Source organism: Spermophilus citellus, assembly GCF_964194105.1.
Source record: "Spermophilus citellus genome assembly, chromosome: 5".
NCBI lineage: Eukaryota > Metazoa > Chordata > Mammalia > Rodentia > Sciuridae > Spermophilus > Spermophilus citellus.
Genome location: NC_138186.1, coordinates 124,340,282 through 124,363,352, shown reverse-complemented (window position 1 = coordinate 124,363,352; position 23,071 = coordinate 124,340,282). Strand labels below are relative to the sequence as shown.

Below are 23,071 nucleotides of genomic sequence, written 5' to 3'. Positions count from 1 at the left end.
TACTTATATGTGAAATATACTACATGGGTTATCTTGAATTACAGTTATTTTTTGAACTACAGTCACTTCTCCAGCTTCATTGAACTTTTCAGAAGTTAAGAATGTCAATTTTGTTATCTTCAAAGTTTCCAATGAAAAAACGTTGACTAATCTATGTATAAATGGAAGAGAAACAGCATTCTGTTCATGTTAGTATCTGATGTTAGTAGTGGCATGTTTGGAAAAAAAACTCTGAGACTATTATGAACCCACTTAACTTGTACACAAGCAAATTTTTCAACTTAAGTTTAAACAAAGAAACATAAAAATCATACTATTTATTTATAGTACCTGAATTCTTCATATACTTGTCCAATAAATTCTGTAACTCCTGCTCTTTGTCATTATTAAACTGGGTCTCCATGGCCAGGAGAATGTATTCATCGAGAAGCATTCGGATCAAATGGAAAGAACCTTGGTTATGAATGGGAAGAGGGGAGAGCACATGGTGAGGTGGAAAGAAGAAAGAGGGACCGAGGAGAGAGAGGGAAAGAGAAAGAAAAGTGAAGTTATCTTTGTGACCATCTCACCACACTTTACAAGGAGCAACTGAAATAAACAAATACTTGTTGGACTTTAAATGACCTGCAAAGACCAACATGCTTAACTTGGGTCTCTAATCTTTCTGTGTACCGCCTGCCTAGCTCACTGTGTATACTGTCCTGCCAGCTCTTTGGCCACTAATTACATCAAAGGAAAATACGGATGAAAGTGAGACATGCTTTATGCTTTAAGAGGGCACACACTGGAGTGTGATAAGGTTTAACCTGAGGAGAATGAGCTCTACTCTGCTCTATTTCTGTTTACTTTGTACTGAATAATCAGACAATGGCCAGAATGGTCTGAGAAAAGTATCAAGAAAAGATGTCTTTCTAGCTTGAAGCAAATATTATTTGGTTTGAAAAAAAAAGTAATTTTCACATGAAAGATGTACTGGAAAATTTTAAATGTCTTTTTAGCTATTCGACAGATTTCCCAACAAGTCTTTTTATCATAATAAGATCAGGTTTCAATCTTATATATTTTAAGAAATCTAAAATATAAGCAAGTTTATTTTTAATAATAGACACAGTGTATTTTTTTCATCCTTCAGCACAAGTTTGCTGGTTTGATTTAATTGCATTGGATGTTAAATTTTAAAACTTAGTTAATTGCAATCTATTTGATAATGTGAAGATATCTTGAAATCAGCAACTACTAAACACAGAGTTACTGTCCATAACTTTAGCATTGTAACTATACAATGGGAATCTCAGAAATTTTAGAAAAAAGAGAGTAGCCAATTTTTGAAAAAGCTAATTTGATCTAATTTATTTTATAAGTCATTGAGATCAAGAAAGGGAGTTCATAAATGTAATAGAGTGTTGCTCTTCCATTCCTGAAATACAACTATACAGATGCCAGGAAAACAGAAGTAAAAAAAAAAAATGGCCATATTAAAATGAGCACTATCTTGAAAATAATGTCAGTTATTGTTTGTTGGTTTAACAAAGACAATTATCCAAGTACCAGTGTGATTTAATGATAATGGCTGCTGTTCATTAAGTATCTACTGAGTTTAGCAACTTGTTTTTGTATACATCATCTTACTAAAGCATCTACATAGTTCTTAGGAAACGAGTATTCTGCACCTTCTTCAGTGAGCAGCCTGGCTTAGGTAAAGCCACAGCTGGAGAGAAAGTGTAGGATTTAACCCAACATGAAGTCTGACTCTACAACCAAGCTCATAACTACCATTTTCTTTTTCTTTTTTTTTTATAATAGTTAATAAACTTTCTTTTATTGAATAAAATTTCCAAGTGTTATTTACTTCTATATCAATGCATTTGCATTACTAGTTTTCCATTTACAGTTTTATTTTAGTGACATTTAAATTTTTCAAACAATAGATTTTATTAGCTCTACATCATTTTAAGTTCAAAAGAGATATATTGTTATAACTACTATTTTTTACTAGCTGATATTCAGACAGTGTTTGAGAAGTGATGTGGTAATAGACTTAAAAATAGACAGCAGATGTGACTGGGGATGAATGGTATAACTCATGTAAGGCTTTTATAAGGCACATAGGATACCAAAACTGGACGCATTGTTCAAGGTGAGATTATGCATGACTCGAGCACCAAGAAAGCTCCACTTCAGCAAAAAGTCCTGGGCCCTCTTCTTTAATGATCTTCCATTTTGTTTGCTGGTCTAAAAGAAAAGAAACAAAATGAAACCACAAAATCTGTCATTTCATCATTCCATGTATCGTATGTTAGATCAAGGTAGATACACTGTCTAAATGGACAGATGGCATGGCATGTTCTTTGTTTCATCAAATAACATGACCTGTCCAGGGATTTTAATTTTGGCCTGTCTTTGCTTCCATTTTAAGGGTTAAAAAGTATACTCTAAATAACATTGTTTCTCAATAGAATTAGACAACAAAATGAGATACTTTACAAAATGTTTTTATCTTTTAATTTTCTGATAGAGAGTTTAAAAGAACATAATATAAAGTGTGAAAGGGAGTTATATATTTCCGTGAATGATTAACAGACTTCTCAGGTCTTGAATGAAAATCTGTTTTCCTTCCAGAATGAAAAAACGTCCCCAGACTATAACTGGTTTTCTTGATATGAATAGCTCACCCCAACTAGTGATGGATATATTTGTTCTTATTGCCTTGCTTCATGATGGATGGCTTGAAGGTTAACAGAAAAAAAAATGAACAAGACAAATAGAAAACAAAAAATACTGAGCTTTTAAAATTTAGTATTACAAAAAGGTAATATTGAAAAGAATATTTTCTTTCAGCATTTTTGAAAACTTGCTTTTTAAAAAAAGGACTATATCTTTCCAGTTTCTGAGTTTATCTTTTACTAATGAAGTTACTCAAGTGTAACTTTCTTGACTGACAGGGAAGGAATATTGCTCTTGGTTGGGAAAGGAGAAACAATATTAAACCCAGGCCCAGGGCTTTCAAATCTGGTATCTTCCTAATTTAGATATTTGGGCTGCCTTATTTGTAGAGCTTCAGAATTTCCCCCAAAACATTTTTTATACAGTATTCCACCTTTAAAAAAAAGTCAAGAAATTATATCCAATTTAGCATTTATTCTTAACAAAAAAATTATTTTCTCAAATCTGTTATTAAAAAGTATCTTAAGAGTGCTGAAGTTGTAGCTCAGTGGTAGAGCACTTGCCTAGCATGTGTAAAATAAATAAAATAAAGGGACAGAGACAACTAAAAAATTTTTTTTTAAAAAATAAAGTACCTTAATAACTCTCTGTTCTACTACTGTATCCAACCATTCAATAAAAGCCTCCACAGTGGCATTCTTCTTAAGGAGATCCTTCAGTTCTTGGAACACAATGACAGAGTCTTCTGCCATGTCAAAAAAGAAAAGGGAAGAAAGAAGAACATTACATCTACTTTGAACCCAAGAGAAAACCTAGAATTTACAAATCATTAATAATTTTATGCCACAAAAGGGAAAGACAGATTAAGTGAAATGCATGAAGAGAACTTATTCAATAGCCTAAGAACAGTGACAAAAAATGCCTAGTACTCTATACTTTAATTTTAATAAGTATGTCTACCTTAATATCATTCAAATACAGGTTTATGTGTTATATATGTATATATGTATAGATATATTCAGATACTAGAGAATAAGAAAATTAATATTGTTAAATATTCATTTTTAACTTGGTGTTTTTATTATATGGAACAGATTAGTTGAAAGCTAGTGAAATAACCAAGTCAAGATAATTAATTTCCTTCTTTCTGAAGATCCTTGATTCTTTAGAAGTTAAAAACTTGTTTATAAAGAGAGCTTCTCAGATTTCACCTTGCAGCCAAGAGCCATTTGGCAAATATGATGTTTTTGGTTGTCATAACTAGGGGATGCTGCCACTGGTGTCTAGTGGTGTGAGGCCAGGAATGCTCCTACAACATCCTACAACGCACAGCACATTCCTCCACAATGCCAATAGGGCCAAAGTTCAGAAACCTTGTTCTTTATAAAGAAAATGGACTTACGTTCACTATAGATATCAGATTCAGTGTCTGCGCTACCAGAAATGGTAAGAAGGGCCTGAGATCCAATACTATTCAAGTCAACCTTTTCAATATCAGATATCATAGAATTCACAACATGCTGGTCAAAGAGAGCTGGTCTTGCAATCTGCACAGAAAAAGTAAAAAGATATTATACTATATCATTTATCATCTATCTAAAGTTTTATCTTCAACAAAAAAAATCCTTGAGGGAAAAGAATCATGCATAAATTATTTTTCATCTTAAAATTCAAAGCAATAGCTGTGACTTATGATCATCTCTGTTAAAGATTTGAAAATTTATTTTTAAATTTAAAATTTATTTATTTATTTAATTTGCCCATTTGTCACACAGTAAGGGTATTAAAATGTTACTTTTCTTTTATGAAACTATTTCCAGCTAGTCTTTTAAAATTTAGGGGACTAAAAACCTTTAGAAAGTAAGTAATCATTTGGGGCAGTAAAACTTATTTAATAATACATGGTATTCCTAATTTAAGAATTATGTCTGTTCTTCTCTTATCTAAAAGAACCATAATTAGTAGCAGTTTAAAGTGTGTTGCATGTGTGATTTTCACAATATCAGATTTCTCATTCCTTACAACCTTAACTTGTATCCATTGGATTCACACGATAAGTATTTCATGTTTTGTTTGCATGTGTTTTTTTAACTTTTGATTTTAAAATAATTTTAAGTCACAGAAAAGTTGCAAAGATAGTGCAGACTTTCACATACCCTCCATTCAGCTTTTTTCTGTGGCATAAGCATGGTACATTACCAATATCAATATTTCATTGGCACAATAGTATTAACTCAACTATGGCAGGAATTCAAATTTCAACATTTTCCCATTAACATCCTTTTTAGCTCTGATATTGACTCTAGAATTACATACTGCATTTTGCATGCTATCTGTTTAGTTTCCTTTAGTCTATGAAAGTTCCTCTATCTTCTCTGATCAAAAGATTCATTTTTTATTTGGTTACTCAACACTAAACTTACCCACCTACCTGAGCAAGATGTAAAAACGATGTTTGTCGCTTCAGAGAAGATACAAATCTTCGCACAATGGGTATTTTCTTGTCAGTTAGGGCTTCTGGCAAGTTTTCCAAGGATGAAACAACCCACTGTTCCCAATTTTTAGCAAAATTTCTTATATCTGCTAGTAAGCTAAAAAGAAAACTATGTGTTAAAGCTACATTGTTTTTAAAAAAGAAAAAAGCATTAAGGGTGTTTTATATTAGTTTTATATAAAAGCATGAATTTGAAGTGAGACAGCCTCAGCCTGGGTTTGCCATTTATCATCTTGATCAAAATATTCAATTTTCTCAAGTTCCTTGTTTGTTAAATAGGAATAAGAACAGCATCTGGTCACAGGATTATTGTGAGGATTATATGAAATAATTCATGGAAAATGCCCAGGTTAAACTCTGGAATTCAGGGAATACCTAATAATTAATGCTTTTTGGGGGGGGGATAAAGGGGGATACCAGGGATTGAACTCAAGCATTTGACCACTGAGCCACACCCCCAGGTCTATTTTGCATTTTATTCAGAGTCAGGGTCTCATGATTGCTGAGACTGGCTTTGAACTCTCCATCCTCCTGCCTCAACCTCCTCAGCTGCTGGGATTACAGGCGTGTGCCACCACACTCGGCTAATGCTTTACTATTAACATTAGCTCACAGTTTAATCATTTTCTATAAACTATATCCCTGGGAAAATGTAAGTATAAGCTTGATGTTTTATATATCTTAGCTTATTGAGAGACATCACATTAGGATCATAACAACATTTTGTGCATTTAATATTGATTTTAGTAATAGCAGGATATCTGTTATTACTAAATATCTGTTATTACTAAGTATTAGTAACATACTTCTATAATCCAAATATAATTTTGATAATGAATTACCAAAAGCAGACTAATTTTAGGCCCAATCTAGAAAACTTTTAATATTGACTATAGAGATATTATAAGATATTAAAAATCAGTCTAAAAACTTCATATCTTATCTCAACAAATGTAAATATATTTGGGATGGTACATGTTTTGAGGATCAGTGACATGATACAGAAAAAGAGTAGGTAGGGTTTGGAGTCAAAATCGAGGTTTTGCTTTTTACTCTGGGAAGATAAATTAACTTCTTTCTGCTCCCAGGTTCCTCATTTGAGAATTTTGGGAACATACAGTACTTCAGAGTTAGATGACACATTGTGTGTAAAGAAAAAAATCCAATTATTCAAAGATAATAAATTGGTTAAAGTACAGTGTTCTCTGATGCTGGAAATTTATGATACCACTCGAAAAGATAATGTTGATCTCCATCTATTGAAATGGAAATGTTCTTAAATTGTACCACTGTAGTATGAGTACCATGGTTCTATTTGTAAAAAGGTGTATATTTCTAGATATACCTTGAAGAATGTCTGTGAGACAATAATCTCAGACATCAAGAATAGGGTAAGTTTGAAGCTTTAATATGCATTTATGTATGTTTTTCTTCTCAACAATGAACAGCTCATATTTGTTATAAGAATTAAATGATTTATGTAGTCTCAAAGCCTATGTTGTATTTACTACCAGTCAGCTATTATTACTATTTGAAACAGTCTTGTGATCAGATGCCTGCCACTAAGTTAGCACAGATATCCTGCTATGACCCAGAAATGCTAGATATATCTGACAGAGAGCACAGATTAGAGTTCAATCCACAATACCAACAAATAAATAAATACATACATAAAGCAGAGTACAGTTTAGATGTTTAAAGACTATAATAGATAATTAAATGACTAGGAACCAGATCAATATAATTTATTACATAAACAAATCAAACAATCCAGAGAAAAAGATAAATCAAAATTTGAGGACCAGATATGTCCATCCCTAAATAAATTTGTCTTCTCCCAATATTAAAATAATTTTCCTTATTTCATTAGATTTGTTTTCAAGGGGAAAAAAGGCTGTTTTTTTTTTCTAGTTCCTCTTGTTCACACATTGGAAAAGCTTTGTGAAAAATCTTCAGGTATCATTTCAATAAACTGTTTGAGATCTTATTTCTTTGTTAAAAGAAGGTAATGATTTTATTATGTCGGCCTCCTGATTTTTACAATTAAGATCAAAGTTCATAATGAAAACAAAATAACTTTTTCCTTATAGTTTTTATTATTGTGGTTATTTTCCATCAATTATCTCCATTTATCTTCCTCCAGTTAATTTCCATTGAAGGACTTTCTCAGTACCTTGAAGGTCAGTCCCATTTAAGTACCACTTTTTGGTGACTCTTAAAGAAATTTCAGGGATTCCACTCATTTTGTTCAATGAGGTTCAAACATAAGGATTGAGGTACATCTCCTCCAGCCAATTCAAAAAAACAGAAGTAGAAAAACATTCTCCTTGATAAATAAATTAATTACTGCTTAATGTTTTCCTTTAACATAAGGTATAAAGGTATAAAGTGAAATTATTATTTTTTATTTACTGAACATACCTTTCAGGCATTTCTTGCATTGTTGCGGGAATGAGAACATCTGTAAGAACCTTAATAACAAGCAGAAATGAATTAACATAAATCTCTCCTTAGTATTTCTATGGCTAAAGACACATTACTTGTTAATTGCTTTTCTTCTTAGCTTCCTACATAGTAACATGGTTACTCCTTTCTGAAAGTTATAATTTATCTCTAAAATGAATGTGTGAGTTGTATGTGGATGCATATGTTAATTACCAATATATTGGCCTTGGTAAGCATTTAATGTTTATGGAATAGAAGCTGACCACTCTAGAAGTGGGATGAAGATCTGGCAGAAGCCCACTTTGCACTGTCCTATTTACTGTGCTCACTGTGCATCCATGGGTCCAACATGCGGAGGAGAAACTAAGTTTATTTAATGATATTAAACTCAGGATTTTTGTGTAGAACTAAAAAAAAAAAAAAAAACAAAAAACCAAATGATCATGGTATGTTTTAAAAGTATGTCTTAGAAAAGCTGAAAAAACAGTTTTGCTTTGATGGTGGCAAATGTGTGTGCATGTGCATGAGCCCAGGTCTTTTTGATACTCTTTCAGAGCTACTGCCTCTGTTTCACCTCTGGTTGCCTGCTTTGAGTGTTAAGCATTAAAGACGATCAGTTGGTGCAAATTGAATCTTCTCCCTCTAAATAATGGTATTCTTATTCAATCCAGAAAAGCAGACACTCCTTGCTCTCTTTTTCCCATCTTCAACTAACGGCAAAGAAAATCCTGCACTTATTTCTCCATCGTCTTCTCCTGTGATGAGTGATAACTAACAGAAAATGAAAATATGAGCTCCCACATTCTGGCTTAGGCCAATCCACCTTTATTGGATCTGCAAAAGTGTACCTGGACAGAGTCTGCCTAGCTTCTGCTTTAATTTCTGCAAAGCTGAGAACCTGGAAATGGCAACTAGCTTGCTAATAAGCTTGGTTTTTCATGCCAACTCAGATCTGGGGACTCTTATTTGGGTTAAGAACAGAATAGGACATAAATGCATTAAAGTTAGAATTTTTCAGAATTGTTATTAGTTATTAGTCCTAAAATTCTGCTTTTCCTGAAAACACTATTGTGAAATAGTCACTATATTATTTTAATCTGAAAATACATTAGAGAGTTAATAAAAATTAACTAAGTTTTCATATTTTGGCAAATATGTCACATTTAGAATCATTCTTGGTTATAAACAGAAATGAAACTTGTTTTTCTTGATATAAATTTCTATTAAAATACATAAACCATTAAACATGCATGATTAAATTGCTTATAGATAGTGTATGCATTACAAGAATTTATATTAAAATGTTATTTTAAAGAAATAAATGGTTCACATTAAAAACACTCTAAAGAGTTTACCTTATAAAGAATTGAGTCACAAACACAGAATATGTCAATGATAACAGGATTTTCAAGCAGGGGAAGAAGGTGATCAGGCATTCCTTGCCAAAAGTGTAATAAGAAGTGCTGGATCTAGTTGTAGAGCAAAATACATATGTTAAAATTTTCCTTTAGTCTGACCTCATTAAGAACAGGGCCTGAAAACATGTATAATATAGTCAAGAAAGCATTCGTTTGTCATCCTTACCTCCTCAAAGTTTCCATTAATTGCATTGTCCAGGATACACTGGCAGTGAGTTTTGTACATCATTATGAGAGTATCAACCTATTTCAAGAAAGAAAAAACTTAACAAAAGCATTCTGTAATAGTGCCTTTATTTGTTCATTTATTCTACACACATTTTATAAGCTTGGCTTTATGTTGTACACTTGGCTTTATGTTCAATGCTGAGGATCAAAAATGAAGGCAAAAATCTTTATTTCAAGGGACTCTCTGCCTTGTGAGGGGAGAAAGGCAAGAAAATTAGTGACTATAGTACCAGATAAGAACAATGGGGAAAAAAGTAGTTATCCAGGAAACTGTGGTCCAAAGCAACATCCTAATATTCTCCTAATAAGAAAATGACTTTTATTAGGAAAATAAACATTAAATAGTAAAATACATGAGCTGGGTGCTGTGGCACATGCTTGTAATCCCAGTGGCTTGGGAGGCTGAGGCAGGAGGATCTCGTGTTCAAAGCTAGCCTCAGCAATGGCAAAGTGCTATGCAATAGTGAGACCCTGTTTCTAAATAAAATTAAAAAATAGGGCTGGGATGTGACTCAGTGGTCAAGTGCTCGTGAATTCAATTCCTGGTAACCCCCCAAAAAAGTAAAATACATGAACTCTTCACACAGTTTTATTAAATGGATGCTTGAAGCAATGTGGCAAAGTGGTTTCAAGTTTTGATTCTGGAGTCAGTTCAACTTGAGTGCCAAGCTCCCCTATATGACTGACCAGATGTGATTACACAATTTGCTCTATTTCTTTTTTTTTTAAGTTGTTGATAGACCTTTATTTTATTTATGTATTTATATGTGGTGCTGAAAATCCTAACCCAGTGCCTCACACATGCCAGGCAAGTGCACTACTGCTGAGCCCCAGCCCCAGCCCCAATTTGCTCTATTTCTGAGCCCTAAGCTTTTTAAGTAGTAATACTATATTACTCATATGGTGTTAATAAAGTCAAAGTATGAGGAACTATACAGAGAACTGTGCCTGGCACATAATGAGAGCTTACTAAATATTATCTAGAATTAGCAATAACATTAAATGATGCATTTACCAGAAAAAAAAGATGCTCCAGATATTGAGTGTCTATTATGAACAGTCTCTATTTCCAAATTACTATGGATATTTGACTGCATAGTTTAAACAATTCTGAACAGTTTGGCTGGGGATGTAGCTCAGTGTCACAGCAGCTAGATTCACCCCCAGCATGGCCAAAAATGAAAAATAAAAAACTAGCAATAAATATAGAAATCTTTAAACATATTATAAAACTTATAAAGGATTACAACAAGATAAATTCAAAAATGTTAAAAATGAGAGCTTTATTTCTTCATTACCTGAATTTTAATCCTAGCTCTAAACTGCTCCTTCCTATGTGACATTAGACAAGCTACTTAACATTTATGTGCTTTCATTTCCTCATTTTTGAAGCTGACATGATATATTGTTAAAAATATAATAGAGTTGTTATGAGGTATAAATGAATTAGCACATATAGCATGGTCAGAGTGATCTGTAGTACATGTCAAAAAATTAATGGATCACAATAGTACCTAGGGTAGTGGTGGTGATGGGCCTGTTCCATCTCAACACTTTGCATTCATGTCTCTATTCCTGCTGCCAAGTGAGAGCACACACATCTGTGTGGTCTAGTTCACAATGATGTAGGTCGTGATGATGAGAGTTGTTAACTACAGGAAACCACTAGCAGGATATTTTATGATCCATGCACATGACACTTGCTATTTGGTAGGCAATGCTATTTTATTTTTATATGTAACACCAAGACACACTTTTTAAATAAGAAGACAAAATGAAATATGGAAGGGAAGTTATAACCACCATCAAAAATTTATCCTTTGAGCACTAAAACCTACTAACTAAAGATAAGCTCTTATTTCCAGGAGTATTTCTAATTATTTGTGTCAAAATGAATAGCTTTGTACACAAGTCATCAAAAATTTTTAGTCTTACAACTAGTACTTCATCTCCCTGGGGTCAGCTTCTCACTGAGTAGTCTCCATTCATCTGCCTTAATGAAACAGGTGGTTCAAATGTTTAGCTTCAGCCACACACTCTTAAGAATTGACAAGTTACCTGGGGAATTTGACTACTGGCTAGAAGGTGAAAGGGCTCAGCTGTCCTCAAGGGACAAGAGGAATGTCAGTCTCTAGTGCTCATGAAAGAGTTCACTAGGGAAGAACTTAAAAACCAGAAGTCATAAAGCACTTGGTACCTGAGGTACCAGTCTTTCAAAGTAAGATGTAAGGAATTCTTTGGAGGGTAGCAGAGAAAATAAAATCAACTCTTGGAGTAAGTTCTTTGCTTCTCTATTTTTCTTTGTTACTTGCTCTCCCTCTTCCTCTTTCTCTCACCAAATATATTCACACAGTAAACATGTTCACGATATGTTTGCATGTAAACAATACTTTCCACACACACACACACAAAAAAAAAACTAACAATATTCCCTCAAAGAACTGAGGTCCCACAGATTCCATGGTTTTCTCCACAAGCTGCCACACATTAGTATTTGCTGTCCATTTCTGAAATATGAAGTCATAATATCACACACTATGTGTGTATGTTTAAAAATGGTGATGACTTTGAGAATGTGACAGCAGTAGAGAAGGAAGTGGACATACTTTAAGAAATTCACATGAATTTAGCACCTCAGAATCGCCTTCAATACTTTGCTTACTCTCAACTGGCAAAGTATGTGTATCATCACTACTAACTCTACCAGGTACTCTGCATCTCTACTTATCTATCAATAGTTTTGTTTTTTCATTTAAATCTATGTGATGTTTTTATTTACTGTTTCTACAAAAATCCCACTTTTAATGTGTTTTTGGCATTATTCATATCCCTCTATATTTGTACCCCCCAAATATAAATTGACTAAATAAACTATGAAAGACATTTTCCTTAAAAGTTAATAAAAAGAATGATCTTTAGGGTTGGGGTTGTGGCTCAGCCGTAGAGCACTTGCCTAGCACATGTGAGACCCTGGGTTTGATCCTCAGCGCCACATAAAAATAAATAAATAAAATAAAGATATTGTGTCCAACTAAAAAAATAAGTATTAAAAAAACTTTTTAAAAAAGAATGATCTTTAGCTGAAAGAAACATGTAGAAATTATGACACTCTGATTTAACAACTGTTCCAGCTCTTAAACAGCCAATAGGCCCTCAATAATTAATTCTAGAAGTACAGAAATAGAAGGGGATTTAGCCTTAGACTTTACTGTACAAGCATTGAAAAGTCATATTGAGGAATAGTTATAAACTGAATCCAATGAAGATGTGTTTTCTTTAACTTTAAAAGAATTACAAATGTAGGGGAACACAATATTTTAGAATTTAAAGAAGTCTTGGTATCATCTTGTACAGTCCTTGCATTTTCTAACTATCTCCCACTCAATGCTAGGAGCAGATTCTACCCTACAGAAATGCATAATTATTATTGTAATAATATGATGTTAATTGAAAACATAAATAATGAAAAAAATTGCATGTGATAGACATGATCTAGTATTTCTTCTTCAATATAGAGTTTTAAATAAAAAATTATCTTCAGCCTTTTAAGGTTTATTTTACCACTTCTGATTATCTACTATCATAGAAATGGTAAATAATTAATTGGAAAATGTTTAATCAATGCTAGTAAACATTTGTCTCTCCTACAAATCAATCAATTCTGTTTGATTATGCAGATTTCTAACTGCTTCCTGCAAGTGTCATAAGATTCCTAGCAAATTGAGATGTGGAACCAACATATCAGAAAATCAATGCAGAAGTATTTTCAATTGATACCTTGTCCTTCGAAATGCATCCTTGGTACACAAGGTGTTGAGCGCTGGGGAATTCTGGAAGAAGTGTTCCTGTTTTTGAACTAAGTGAATATTTACGGGTGAAACCACCCTATAATTTAGGAAAAATAAAAAGAAAGAAATCACTATTAACTGTATGGATCCAAAATACAACTCTAATAAAACTAGAAAAACATAGATTTTATTCTTCATTACCCTGAAAACTATCATAAATGAAGAAATTTGGGTAAATCGTTTAGACTTTGCAACTGAATAAATTAAACACATCAGCCAACTTCTGAATCTTAACTTCACAGAATATTTTTCTTACTATTTTGAACTTTAGTTTTAAAAATCTGTTAATTTTCACAACTTTTAAGTTCACATTTGTTATTTGTATGTTTCAGAAGATTTGCCTTTGATATTAATGGAGCTACTAAAATTATTTTAACTACAAAAGGATCAAGAATGTCCAAATCCAACTTTTTCATTTACAGAGTAAGTAAATGGGATGGTTAAAAGTAAATGAACTCAGTTTCAGAGGTAATTAAGTAATTACAGGTGAAATTTTGACTGGCACTTAAGTATTCCAATTTCTAAACTAGGAATCTAGACTTCCCCACATGAACATTTCCCCACCCTAAGTGCAGATTTTTGCTGTTCTTTCACATATTTTAGGGAACACAGACCACTAACAGTTTTTAGAAATTCAGAAAAAAAATACAAATAAATAATATAAAATGCTGCAGTGCTGATGTACGGAAAGAAACCTACATAAAAAATGAATGCATATTCATGACAGAGCTGGAGCCCATCATGGTGCTCAGGACATTCACTGATTGTTTCAGCTCCACAAACAAAACTTAAGCAAACTGTATTATAATCAAAAGTATGAGCAAAGAATAAAGTTGTGAATATTGTAAATGAAGTAAAGTATTCCTGAAAAGGATAAATTTTTGTACTTCCCAGTTTGTTCATTTTTATTTCTGGACATTTTATGTTCATCTCTTGTCATATTAAACATGTTTACTAGAGAAGGACTTATTACAGACATCGGATGGGTCCCCACCCTATCATATCATTCCCAGTCTTTGTAGGCTTTTGTAGACTTATCCTGGCCTACAGGATAGCAGAAAAAGTTGGGAGAAATTTTGAGTCCTTAAACACCAGATTTAGAAGCTCTGATTTCACATTGACTGACGTGATATAAGGTTTTAAAGGAACCTTTTATTAAACATACAGTAGAAATCCATTTCTTTAAAATTAGGTTACAATTTTTAGGCTTAACTTCTATTATCAGGTAGAGTGAAGAGTTATTCTGATAAAATAACTTTTAATTAACAAAGAACTATGACATAAATAATAATTATAAACTCATATAATAATCTCAAGCAACTGTATTTAATCTGTCTTAATAATTCAAGATATTTTTCAAAGACTTTCCATGCTTTTAGTTTACCACATATAAGCATTATTTATCATTTCACTGTCAAAGAATGCATACTGTCATTCAATAGGAAAAAAAATAACAGAATGAAAGAAAATGAACAATCTAACTTTAAGAAAGGAAAAAGTAGGACAAAATATAAATCTAACATTTAATTTATAAACATGACAAAAATGCACTTAAATTCTAATTTTATAAAAGTTTATACTTTTTCTTATACATTTTATCTTGGACAAAAAAAAATCTTGTTTATTCATCCCAAGATGTAATTGTTAGATAAGGAAAAATATGTAAACAAACTAAAAATCCAATAATATACAGTACTATGTTAATTTATTAGGAACAATAGTCTCATTTTTGCTAAAGAAATATATTTAGTAATTAAAAATCTTTCCTTGAAAGAAAAAAGTAAGAATCCTGAAAGATTTAACAGGTTTTATCAAGAATTCAGCAAACAAATCAAATGTATGAAACATGATATTTCAAGAGCTATGTAATGTTTTGAACAACTAAAAAAAAAAAAAGAATTCAGCAAACAGGTAATATCAAACTTAAAATAAAATGGACAAATTCCAAAAGCTACCAAGACTGAATCATGAAGAAATGGAAACCTAAATAGACCTATAATTAGTAAGGAGACTAATAGAAGGAAACCACCCAATATAACAAAAGACATGTATAAACAGCCCACTGTAAACATCATACTTAATGGTGAAAGACTGACAGCATTTTCTTCTAAGATCAGGACAAGACAAGGATGTCTGTTACTCATAGTACATCATAATCGAAATACTAACCAGAGCAAGGAAAGAAAAGACATCCAAATTGGAAAGGAAGAAATAAAATTATCACTGTTCATAGATAATATGATCTTATATGTATACAATCCTCAAGATTTTACACACACACACTCACACACACACTCACACAAACTTGTTAGAACCAATAAATTTGGCAAAGTAGGAGGATTCAGAATGAGCATATGAAAATTAGTTGCACTTATGTACAATAACAACAACTTGAAAAGAAAATCAAGGAAAGAATTACATTTACAATAGCATAAAAAGAATAAAATACTTAGAAATTAACTAAGGGTAGAATTCCTGTACAATTAAAACTACAAAACAGTACTAGAAGAAATTAAAGAGTTAAATGGAAAGACATTCAATGTTCATGGATTAGAGAATTTAATATTGTTAAGAAGTCAATATATCCAAAGTCATCTATAGGTTCAATGTAAAATCCCAGTGACATTTTTTCAGAAATAAAAAAAAAAAATCATCCTAAAATTCATATGGAATCTCAAGGGATTCCAAATCCTAAAGAACCACATGGTCTTGAGCAGGCAGAGCAAAGCCAGAGGATTCGCACTTCATGGTTTCAAAGCTTACTACAATTTTTACTTCAAAAAGCTTGATTTAAAGTTAATAATAAGGTGAACCTTTCATATCTAAATCACCAGGAAAAAAAAAACTACAAAGCTACAATGATCAAAAAGTGTGGTACGGTCATAAGGATAGACCTTCAGAATAATGAAATAGAACAGATAGCCCCAAAACAAACTCCCACATATACCGTCAACTTATTTTCTATAAGGGTGCTATGGCCATTCCATGGGGAACTCTTTTCAATAAATTATCCCCCAAACTGGATATTTACATATAAAAAAGGAAGTGAGACTCTTATCTAACACTCTCTACAAAAATTAGCCCAAAAGGGATAAAAAATCTAAATGTAGGAGCTAAAACTATAAAACTCTTAGAAGGAAATATGATAAAACATTCATGACCTTGAATTTGAAAACAATTTCTAGGATATGCACAAAACACAGGCAATGAAAGAAAAAAAATACAAAACTGAACTTAATAAAAATGAAAAATTTTTGTGCATCAAAATACAATACAAACAGGGTGAGAATATAGTTCAGTTGTAGAGAGTGATTACCTAGCATGTTCAAGATGCTGGGTTCAATTCCCAAGACTACATAATAGATAGATAGATAGATAGATAGATAGATAGATAGATAGATAGATAGATAGATAAACAATACTATAAACAGAATGAAAAGGTGACCTCTGGAAAGGGAGAACATATGCAAATAGTGTGTGGATAAGAGGTTAATGTCCAGAATATAAAGACAACTCTCAGAATTCAACAACAACAAAGCAAACCATTTCAATTCATAAGTGGACAAAGAACTTGATGTGCATTCCTCCAAAGAAGATACATGAATGGCTAATAAACACATGGAGCTATTTTGGTTGTTACTAATCATTAGGAAAATGCAAATCAAAGCCACAAGATACCACCTCACATTCATTATGACAGCTACCATAAACACATACACCCACACATACAGAAAACAAGGGTTGGCAAGAATGTGGAGAAATTGGAATCCTTGTGCACTATTTGTGGGAATATAAAATGATACAGCTGCTATGAAAACCAGTATAGAGGTTTCTCAAAAAATGGAAAATGGAATTGCTATGTTATCAAGTGAATAACATAAATGTGATGTGGTATCTTATGGCTTTGATTTGCATTTTCCTAATGATTAGTAACAATCAGCATAGTTTCATGGGTTTATTAGACATTTATGTATCTTCTTTGGAGGAACGTACACCAAGTTCTTTGTCCACTTATGAATTGAGATGTTTGTTTTGTTGTGGTTGAGCTGTAGCCGTTCTCTTTATATTCTGGACATTAACCTCTTATCCACACATGGTTTGCAGATGTTTTTTTCCCATTCCAGAGTCACCTTTTCATTCTGTTTATACTATTGCTTATTTATTTATTATCTATGTATTTATTTAGGTATGTACACAAAATAATTGAAAGCAGGGGCACAGAGAGATATTTGTACACACACGTTCATAGAGGCATCACTCAAAATAGTTCAAATATGGAAGGAATTCATGTTTCCATCAATAAAGAATAAATAAAATATGGCTTATACATTAGCCTTAAAAGGGAAGGAAATTCTGATATATGTTATAATGCGAAGAACACTATGTGAGATAAAATAAGCCAGTCAAAAAAAGAACAAAACAAATGTGTAATTCCTTTTGTATGAGGCACCTAAAATAGTAAAAATCAGGGATAGGAAGTGGAATGGTGGTTCTCAGGGACCAGGGAAAGGAAAGATGTATATAGCATTTCAGTTTAAAGAAAATCAATTATAGATGAAATTATTTAAACACTAAGAATGACTTCATACTTTCAGAAGAATTTATGAAAGTATTTTATGATCTTGAAATATACCTAAATTTAAAAACTAGAAATAGCTCTATAAAATTAAAAAAATCTTCAAAAGGCTATAAAATGTTGCTATGTTGCCAATAGGGAAAGTTATTAATTACCCATAACCTATAGTGTATTACTATCCAGATTATATAAAGAACTTCTAAGAATCAAACTATAAAAGAGAAAATTGTGATCTGAACAAGAGTTTTACACAATAACCAATAAAAATCCAAAAAGATTGTCAAACCCACTGGTCATTAGAAATAATTTTCTGATGAAAACCAGACATCCATCCGTTTACACCCATAGGATTGGCAAAACTTAAAAATGTCATTCAAAGGCTGGGGCTGTAGCTCAGTGGCAGAGCACTTGCCTTGCATACATGAGGTACTGGGTTTGATCCTAAGCACCATGTAAAAATAAATAAAATAAAGACATTGTTTCCACCTAGAACTAAAAAAAATTTTTTAAAAATGTCATTCAATACAATGTATAAAAATGAAGTGTAAAAAGAATGCTCACATACAGCCGGAGAGACAAATTAATACAACCACTTTGGAATACAACTGGACTTAACTAGCAAAGTTAAAAATGAGACTGTTGTAGGATCTGGAATTTCACTCCTGACCATATGTCTGTATGTACCTGGAAAATACTCCTATCAATATTGTTTTTTAAATTAAAAATCCTATCATACAGATATTCTTTTCCTAACTATTAAATAGTTCAAATATTTTAAAAATCCCATCAATAATGGAATGAACAAATGCACTGTAATGTTTTTGTCATGGAATACTATACAGCAAAGCAAATAAAGGACTAGAGCTTCATATATTTACATTGAAAAATCACAAACCCTAATGCTGAATGAATAAAGAAAGATATAAAAAAGAATCTATTTTTATGTAACTAAAACTGCTTTTTATTGTTTAGGCATATATTCAAAAGTGATGAACTTTAGAGAAAATAAAGAAAAGAGCAATGCTAAATTCTGGACAGTCGTAACCTCTGTTAAGGAGGGAAGAGAAAATGATCGGGGGTAAGTGCACAGGATTTTCTTTTAAGCTGTGGGGCAGGTCTTGATTTTTCATCTTACAGTTATTTTTAAAACTCTTTGTACTTTGTGTGTGTGTGTGTGTGTGTGTGTGTGTGTGTGTGTATGTGTGTGTGTGAAATGTGGGGGGGTGTTACAAATAATACATCCCCCTACAAAAATAAAATCATTATTACTCTAAGGAAACATGTGTTGAGGAGCAAAATATGTGACATTTTAATATTTTAAAAATTCTCATGTTCATAATAATATTTTTGTGTAATCTAAGCTAGCAATCTGTGTGGAACACATCAACAAAAGGCAAAAAAAAAAAAGTCTAAGGAAAACCTTAAGAATTAAGTTTGGGCTATGTTAACAATTGTGTACTAAGATGGTATAAGCCATATAAATCAAATAGTGATATACTGTACAGAATGTGTAACACAAAAATAAAGGAAGGACCCGTCATCTGCAAAAAGTGAAATGTGCTCATTTTAATTTCACTAATATGTTTGCTATTATAATTATATTAAAAGAGGTGCTTCTAGGTTGCCACAGATGTTGGGGTTTGTTTTGGGTTTTTTCTTTCTCAACTGATGACTTTGGTACTCTTAAGTGAATTATTAAGAATCTCATTTCTAAGGGAAAACAAGAAGGGACCTATAGAAAAGAGACAAATATGATTAGAAGGTAAGAGGGTCTGATTTATGAGGAAAGATTAAAGGAGTCAAGCAGCAGCCTGGCTAAGTGATGACAAAGGAGAGCATGATAACGGTCTACAAATATTTGAGAAGCATATCCCAAGGAGGGAGGATCTGATATTGATCTTGGTACAAAGCTGTTCAACTGGCCAGGAATGGTTGATGTTAAGAAGGAAACTCAGGCTATCAGAGAAATTTCCTGGTTGAAATGTCTGAAATCAAGGGACTTATTCTCTAAGAAATAATGACAACTTCATGATCCTAACTGAGTAAAACAAAATATGGCCCATACTTGAAGAGTCTCAGAAAAAGCAAAAAGCTCTCTTTGATCAGGATGAAGTATTAGAATTAGGTTTGTTTTATGCCTAGGTATTAAAGGATTTGGAGACATTTTGCACAACATTTCTGAAACTTAAACCACTGCATTTAAAAATAAAAAATTTGGGGCTGGGGATGTGGCTCAAGCGGTAGCGCGCTCGCCTGGCATGCGTGCGGCCCGGGTTCGATTCTCAGCACCACATACAAAGATGTTGTGTCTGCCAATAACTAAAAAATAAATATTTAAAAAAAATTCTCTCTCTCTCTTTCTCTCTCTCCCTCTCTCACTCTCTCTTTAAAAAAAATAAATAAATAAATAAAAATAAAAAATTTTAAGCCATCAAAATTCATACTGCCACAAAAATGACTACCCTTACCATCCTCTCTCCGTTTAAAAAAAAAAAAAAATTGGTGGTGATTGTTTAGCTTGTGTTATCATTTGGCTTTTATGTTAGGAACTATTTAAAACTTAATTTAAAAAAAAACAGGTCTACAGAATATACTTACCATGTTGATTAAGACATGATATATTTCCAATTTTAATGCAGTCTTTTTATTTATTTATTTATTTTCTGTAGTTGTAAATGGACGGAATGCCTTTATTTGTTTATTTTTATGTGGTGCTGAGGATCGAACCCAGTGCCTCGCACATGCTAGGCAAGCACTCTGCCACTGAGCTACAGCCCCAACCTAATGCAGTCTTTTTAGCCTTTCTTTTTTTCTTTTCCCTCCACCCAAGAAATACTTGATGTTCTGGATTTGGTTTCATTAATTCATATTCAAACCTTTAAAAATTGACCTCACATGAAAATGTTCTTACTACACACTATCACTTTAAAACTGGAGCCATACAGTATGTATCCTATATTCAACATGCATTTTTTTTGTTCAACTTTAGGTCTCTGAGATGACCCTAAATTGATTCTTATAAATACAGTTCCCTCACTTCCCAAACAGTATCCCATTGTATATATAAACTTTTATTTTATCATTATTTAAATTTTCTTCATCATTCTGCAGTCTGACAATGTTACAATGGACATCCCCACACACATCTCCTCTAGTACTGGAAAGGTTTCTATGAGTTCGAGCATAAAGTGTATGCACCTTCAATCTCACTGCCCTTCTCCTGTTTATGAAGCTTCATTTGTTCCACATCCTTACCAACAATACATCTTAAGACTTTTTAATTGTTACTTATCCAATAACTGGAAGATCACTCACTATAGCTTTCATTTGCATTCCACTGGTTAATATTAATATTGATTACCTTTTATTTAGTTTTGGTATTCAAAATATTTACTGTCCATGTGTTATGGACACTAGCCAACCAGAATGGATGCCATGGACACCAGCACAATTTATTAGTCATTTTTTTACTCTGTGAATTGTCTGGCTATATATTTTGCTTATTTCTAGTGGGTTGTATATTCATTATTTATTTGAATTCTTTACATATTTGAGAATAGTGGTATTCAATAGAACATTTAATAATAAAAATGTTCTATATATCTATACTGTACACTATAGTTGCCACTAGTCACATGTGACTTTTAAGCATTTAAAATATAGCTTGTGACTGAAATTTTAAATTTTATTTAATTAATATCACTAGTGACTACAATATTGTATATCATAGTTACAGATACTAATTCTCCCATTTATATGATTTATAAATATTCAATTTCATTTTACATATTTGAGGTTATAGATTCTACATTTGCTTTTATGTCTTATCTTTTTCTTTTTTCTTTTTGTTTTTTTTGATGGGACCACCATGGCTTTTTTTTTTATATTTATTTTTTAGTTGTACACAATACCTTTATTTTGTTTATTTATTTTTATGTGGTATTGAGGATCAAATCCAAGGCCTCACACATGCTAGGTGAGTGCTCTACGGCTGAGCCACAACCCCAACCCTGTGTCTTATCTTTTTTATAATTAATGTTTCTCTACATCATTAAAAGAAGCTCATATAAATACTATCAACAATGTAATATTTTCTTTATTATTAGTCCTTTGTTACATACACTTACTCACTGAAGTCACTAACAATTTTGTGCATGATACTTTGTGTGCATATTTTATTTTTATTTCTTTATATGAGATTCATTAAAAGTAGAAAGAGTAGGAAAAATGGTATCTTTTTTTTTAAAGACTCATAATACAGATATTCCAACTGTTTTCCAGAAAGTTCATTCTACTCTCACCAGCAATATATGAGTTTATCTCATCATTCATTAACCAGTTTCATAATAATTTCTCAATATTTGATAACTTTATAAAGTAAAGCATAATTTTAATTATTATTTCTTTAACTCTTCAATTTTCATGCATTTATTAACTTTGTGAATTGTCTATTTAATTTCTTTTACTATATTTAGTATGGTCTTTGTATTTTTCATATACATTGTAAGATTTATTCATGTAGTAGAGATATTATCATATTTGTTGAAGGTACTTTCCCCAATTTTTCCTTTGACTTCAAATTTTGCATAGATGCCTTAGATGTAAAGAATTTTCCAATTTTGGTGTTTTCTTTTTCCTTTGAAATTTCTTATACTGTTTTCATGCTTAAAAAGTGAACTGCCCTTTTCTTAAATAAGGTAGATACATATATTCTTTCTAAGTATTCATTTTATATTTAATAGTTTATATGAAATTCATATAATATGTGAGGAATAATTTTTATAGTCATAGCAGTATGACTATTTTCATAACAGTATGCCTTGAATGATTTTATTTATTTAGAATTCCTCCTTACTTCAGAAAGGACTTAAAACAACTCATTGAAAAATATTTCTTTCATTTTTTGGCTATAATTCCTCATTAATCACGTACTAATCCATATATATATATATATATATATATATATATATATATATATATATATCTTTAATCTTTGCTGCAGATTTGTTGTATCTACAGTTGAGTCAATATCATAGTGTCATGTTTTGATATCTACTAAACAAGTCCTCTTTTACTCTTCTTGTCTGCATTTCTCTTAAGTATTACTTCCTCTTTATTCTTCTAGATCAGGATTATAATCATTTTGATCATTTTCCAAAATCAATCATCGAAATTTTTATTAGAATACTAAATGCATAAACTGAGGAACAAAGGGCATATTTATAATACCTACCATTTCTAGTCAGGCACATGGTATATATTTGCATTTAAATTTTTCTTTAATACCTGTATTTTTTTTCAAACAGATAGTATGCTTCTCTTATTATGACTTCTAAATACTTTTACAATTCTGCTAGCTCCTTCCAGTTTAGTTTTACGATTTCATTCCCAACTCTCT

The 23,071-nt window shown here is 31.8% G+C and overlaps 1 protein-coding gene across 1 annotated transcript in view; it reads right to left on the bottom strand.

Moving 5' to 3' along the window:
- Positions 1-23,071, bottom strand: part of RFX6 (regulatory factor X6) — a gene marked incomplete at both ends in the record, with an annotated part of 50,800 nt that overhangs the window by 6,047 nt on the left and 21,682 nt on the right. The window contains 9 exons of the mRNA XM_081295440.1: positions 331-453; positions 2,115-2,232; positions 3,300-3,409; positions 4,067-4,211; positions 5,096-5,255; positions 7,580-7,629; positions 8,959-9,072; positions 9,188-9,265; positions 13,027-13,134. Coding sequence (XP_081151566.1) covers positions 331-453; positions 2,115-2,232; positions 3,300-3,409; positions 4,067-4,211; positions 5,096-5,255; positions 7,580-7,629; positions 8,959-9,072; positions 9,188-9,265; positions 13,027-13,134 — 1,006 coding nt within the window. The remainder of the gene's footprint in view (positions 1-330; positions 454-2,114; positions 2,233-3,299; positions 3,410-4,066; positions 4,212-5,095; positions 5,256-7,579; positions 7,630-8,958; positions 9,073-9,187; positions 9,266-13,026; positions 13,135-23,071) is intronic.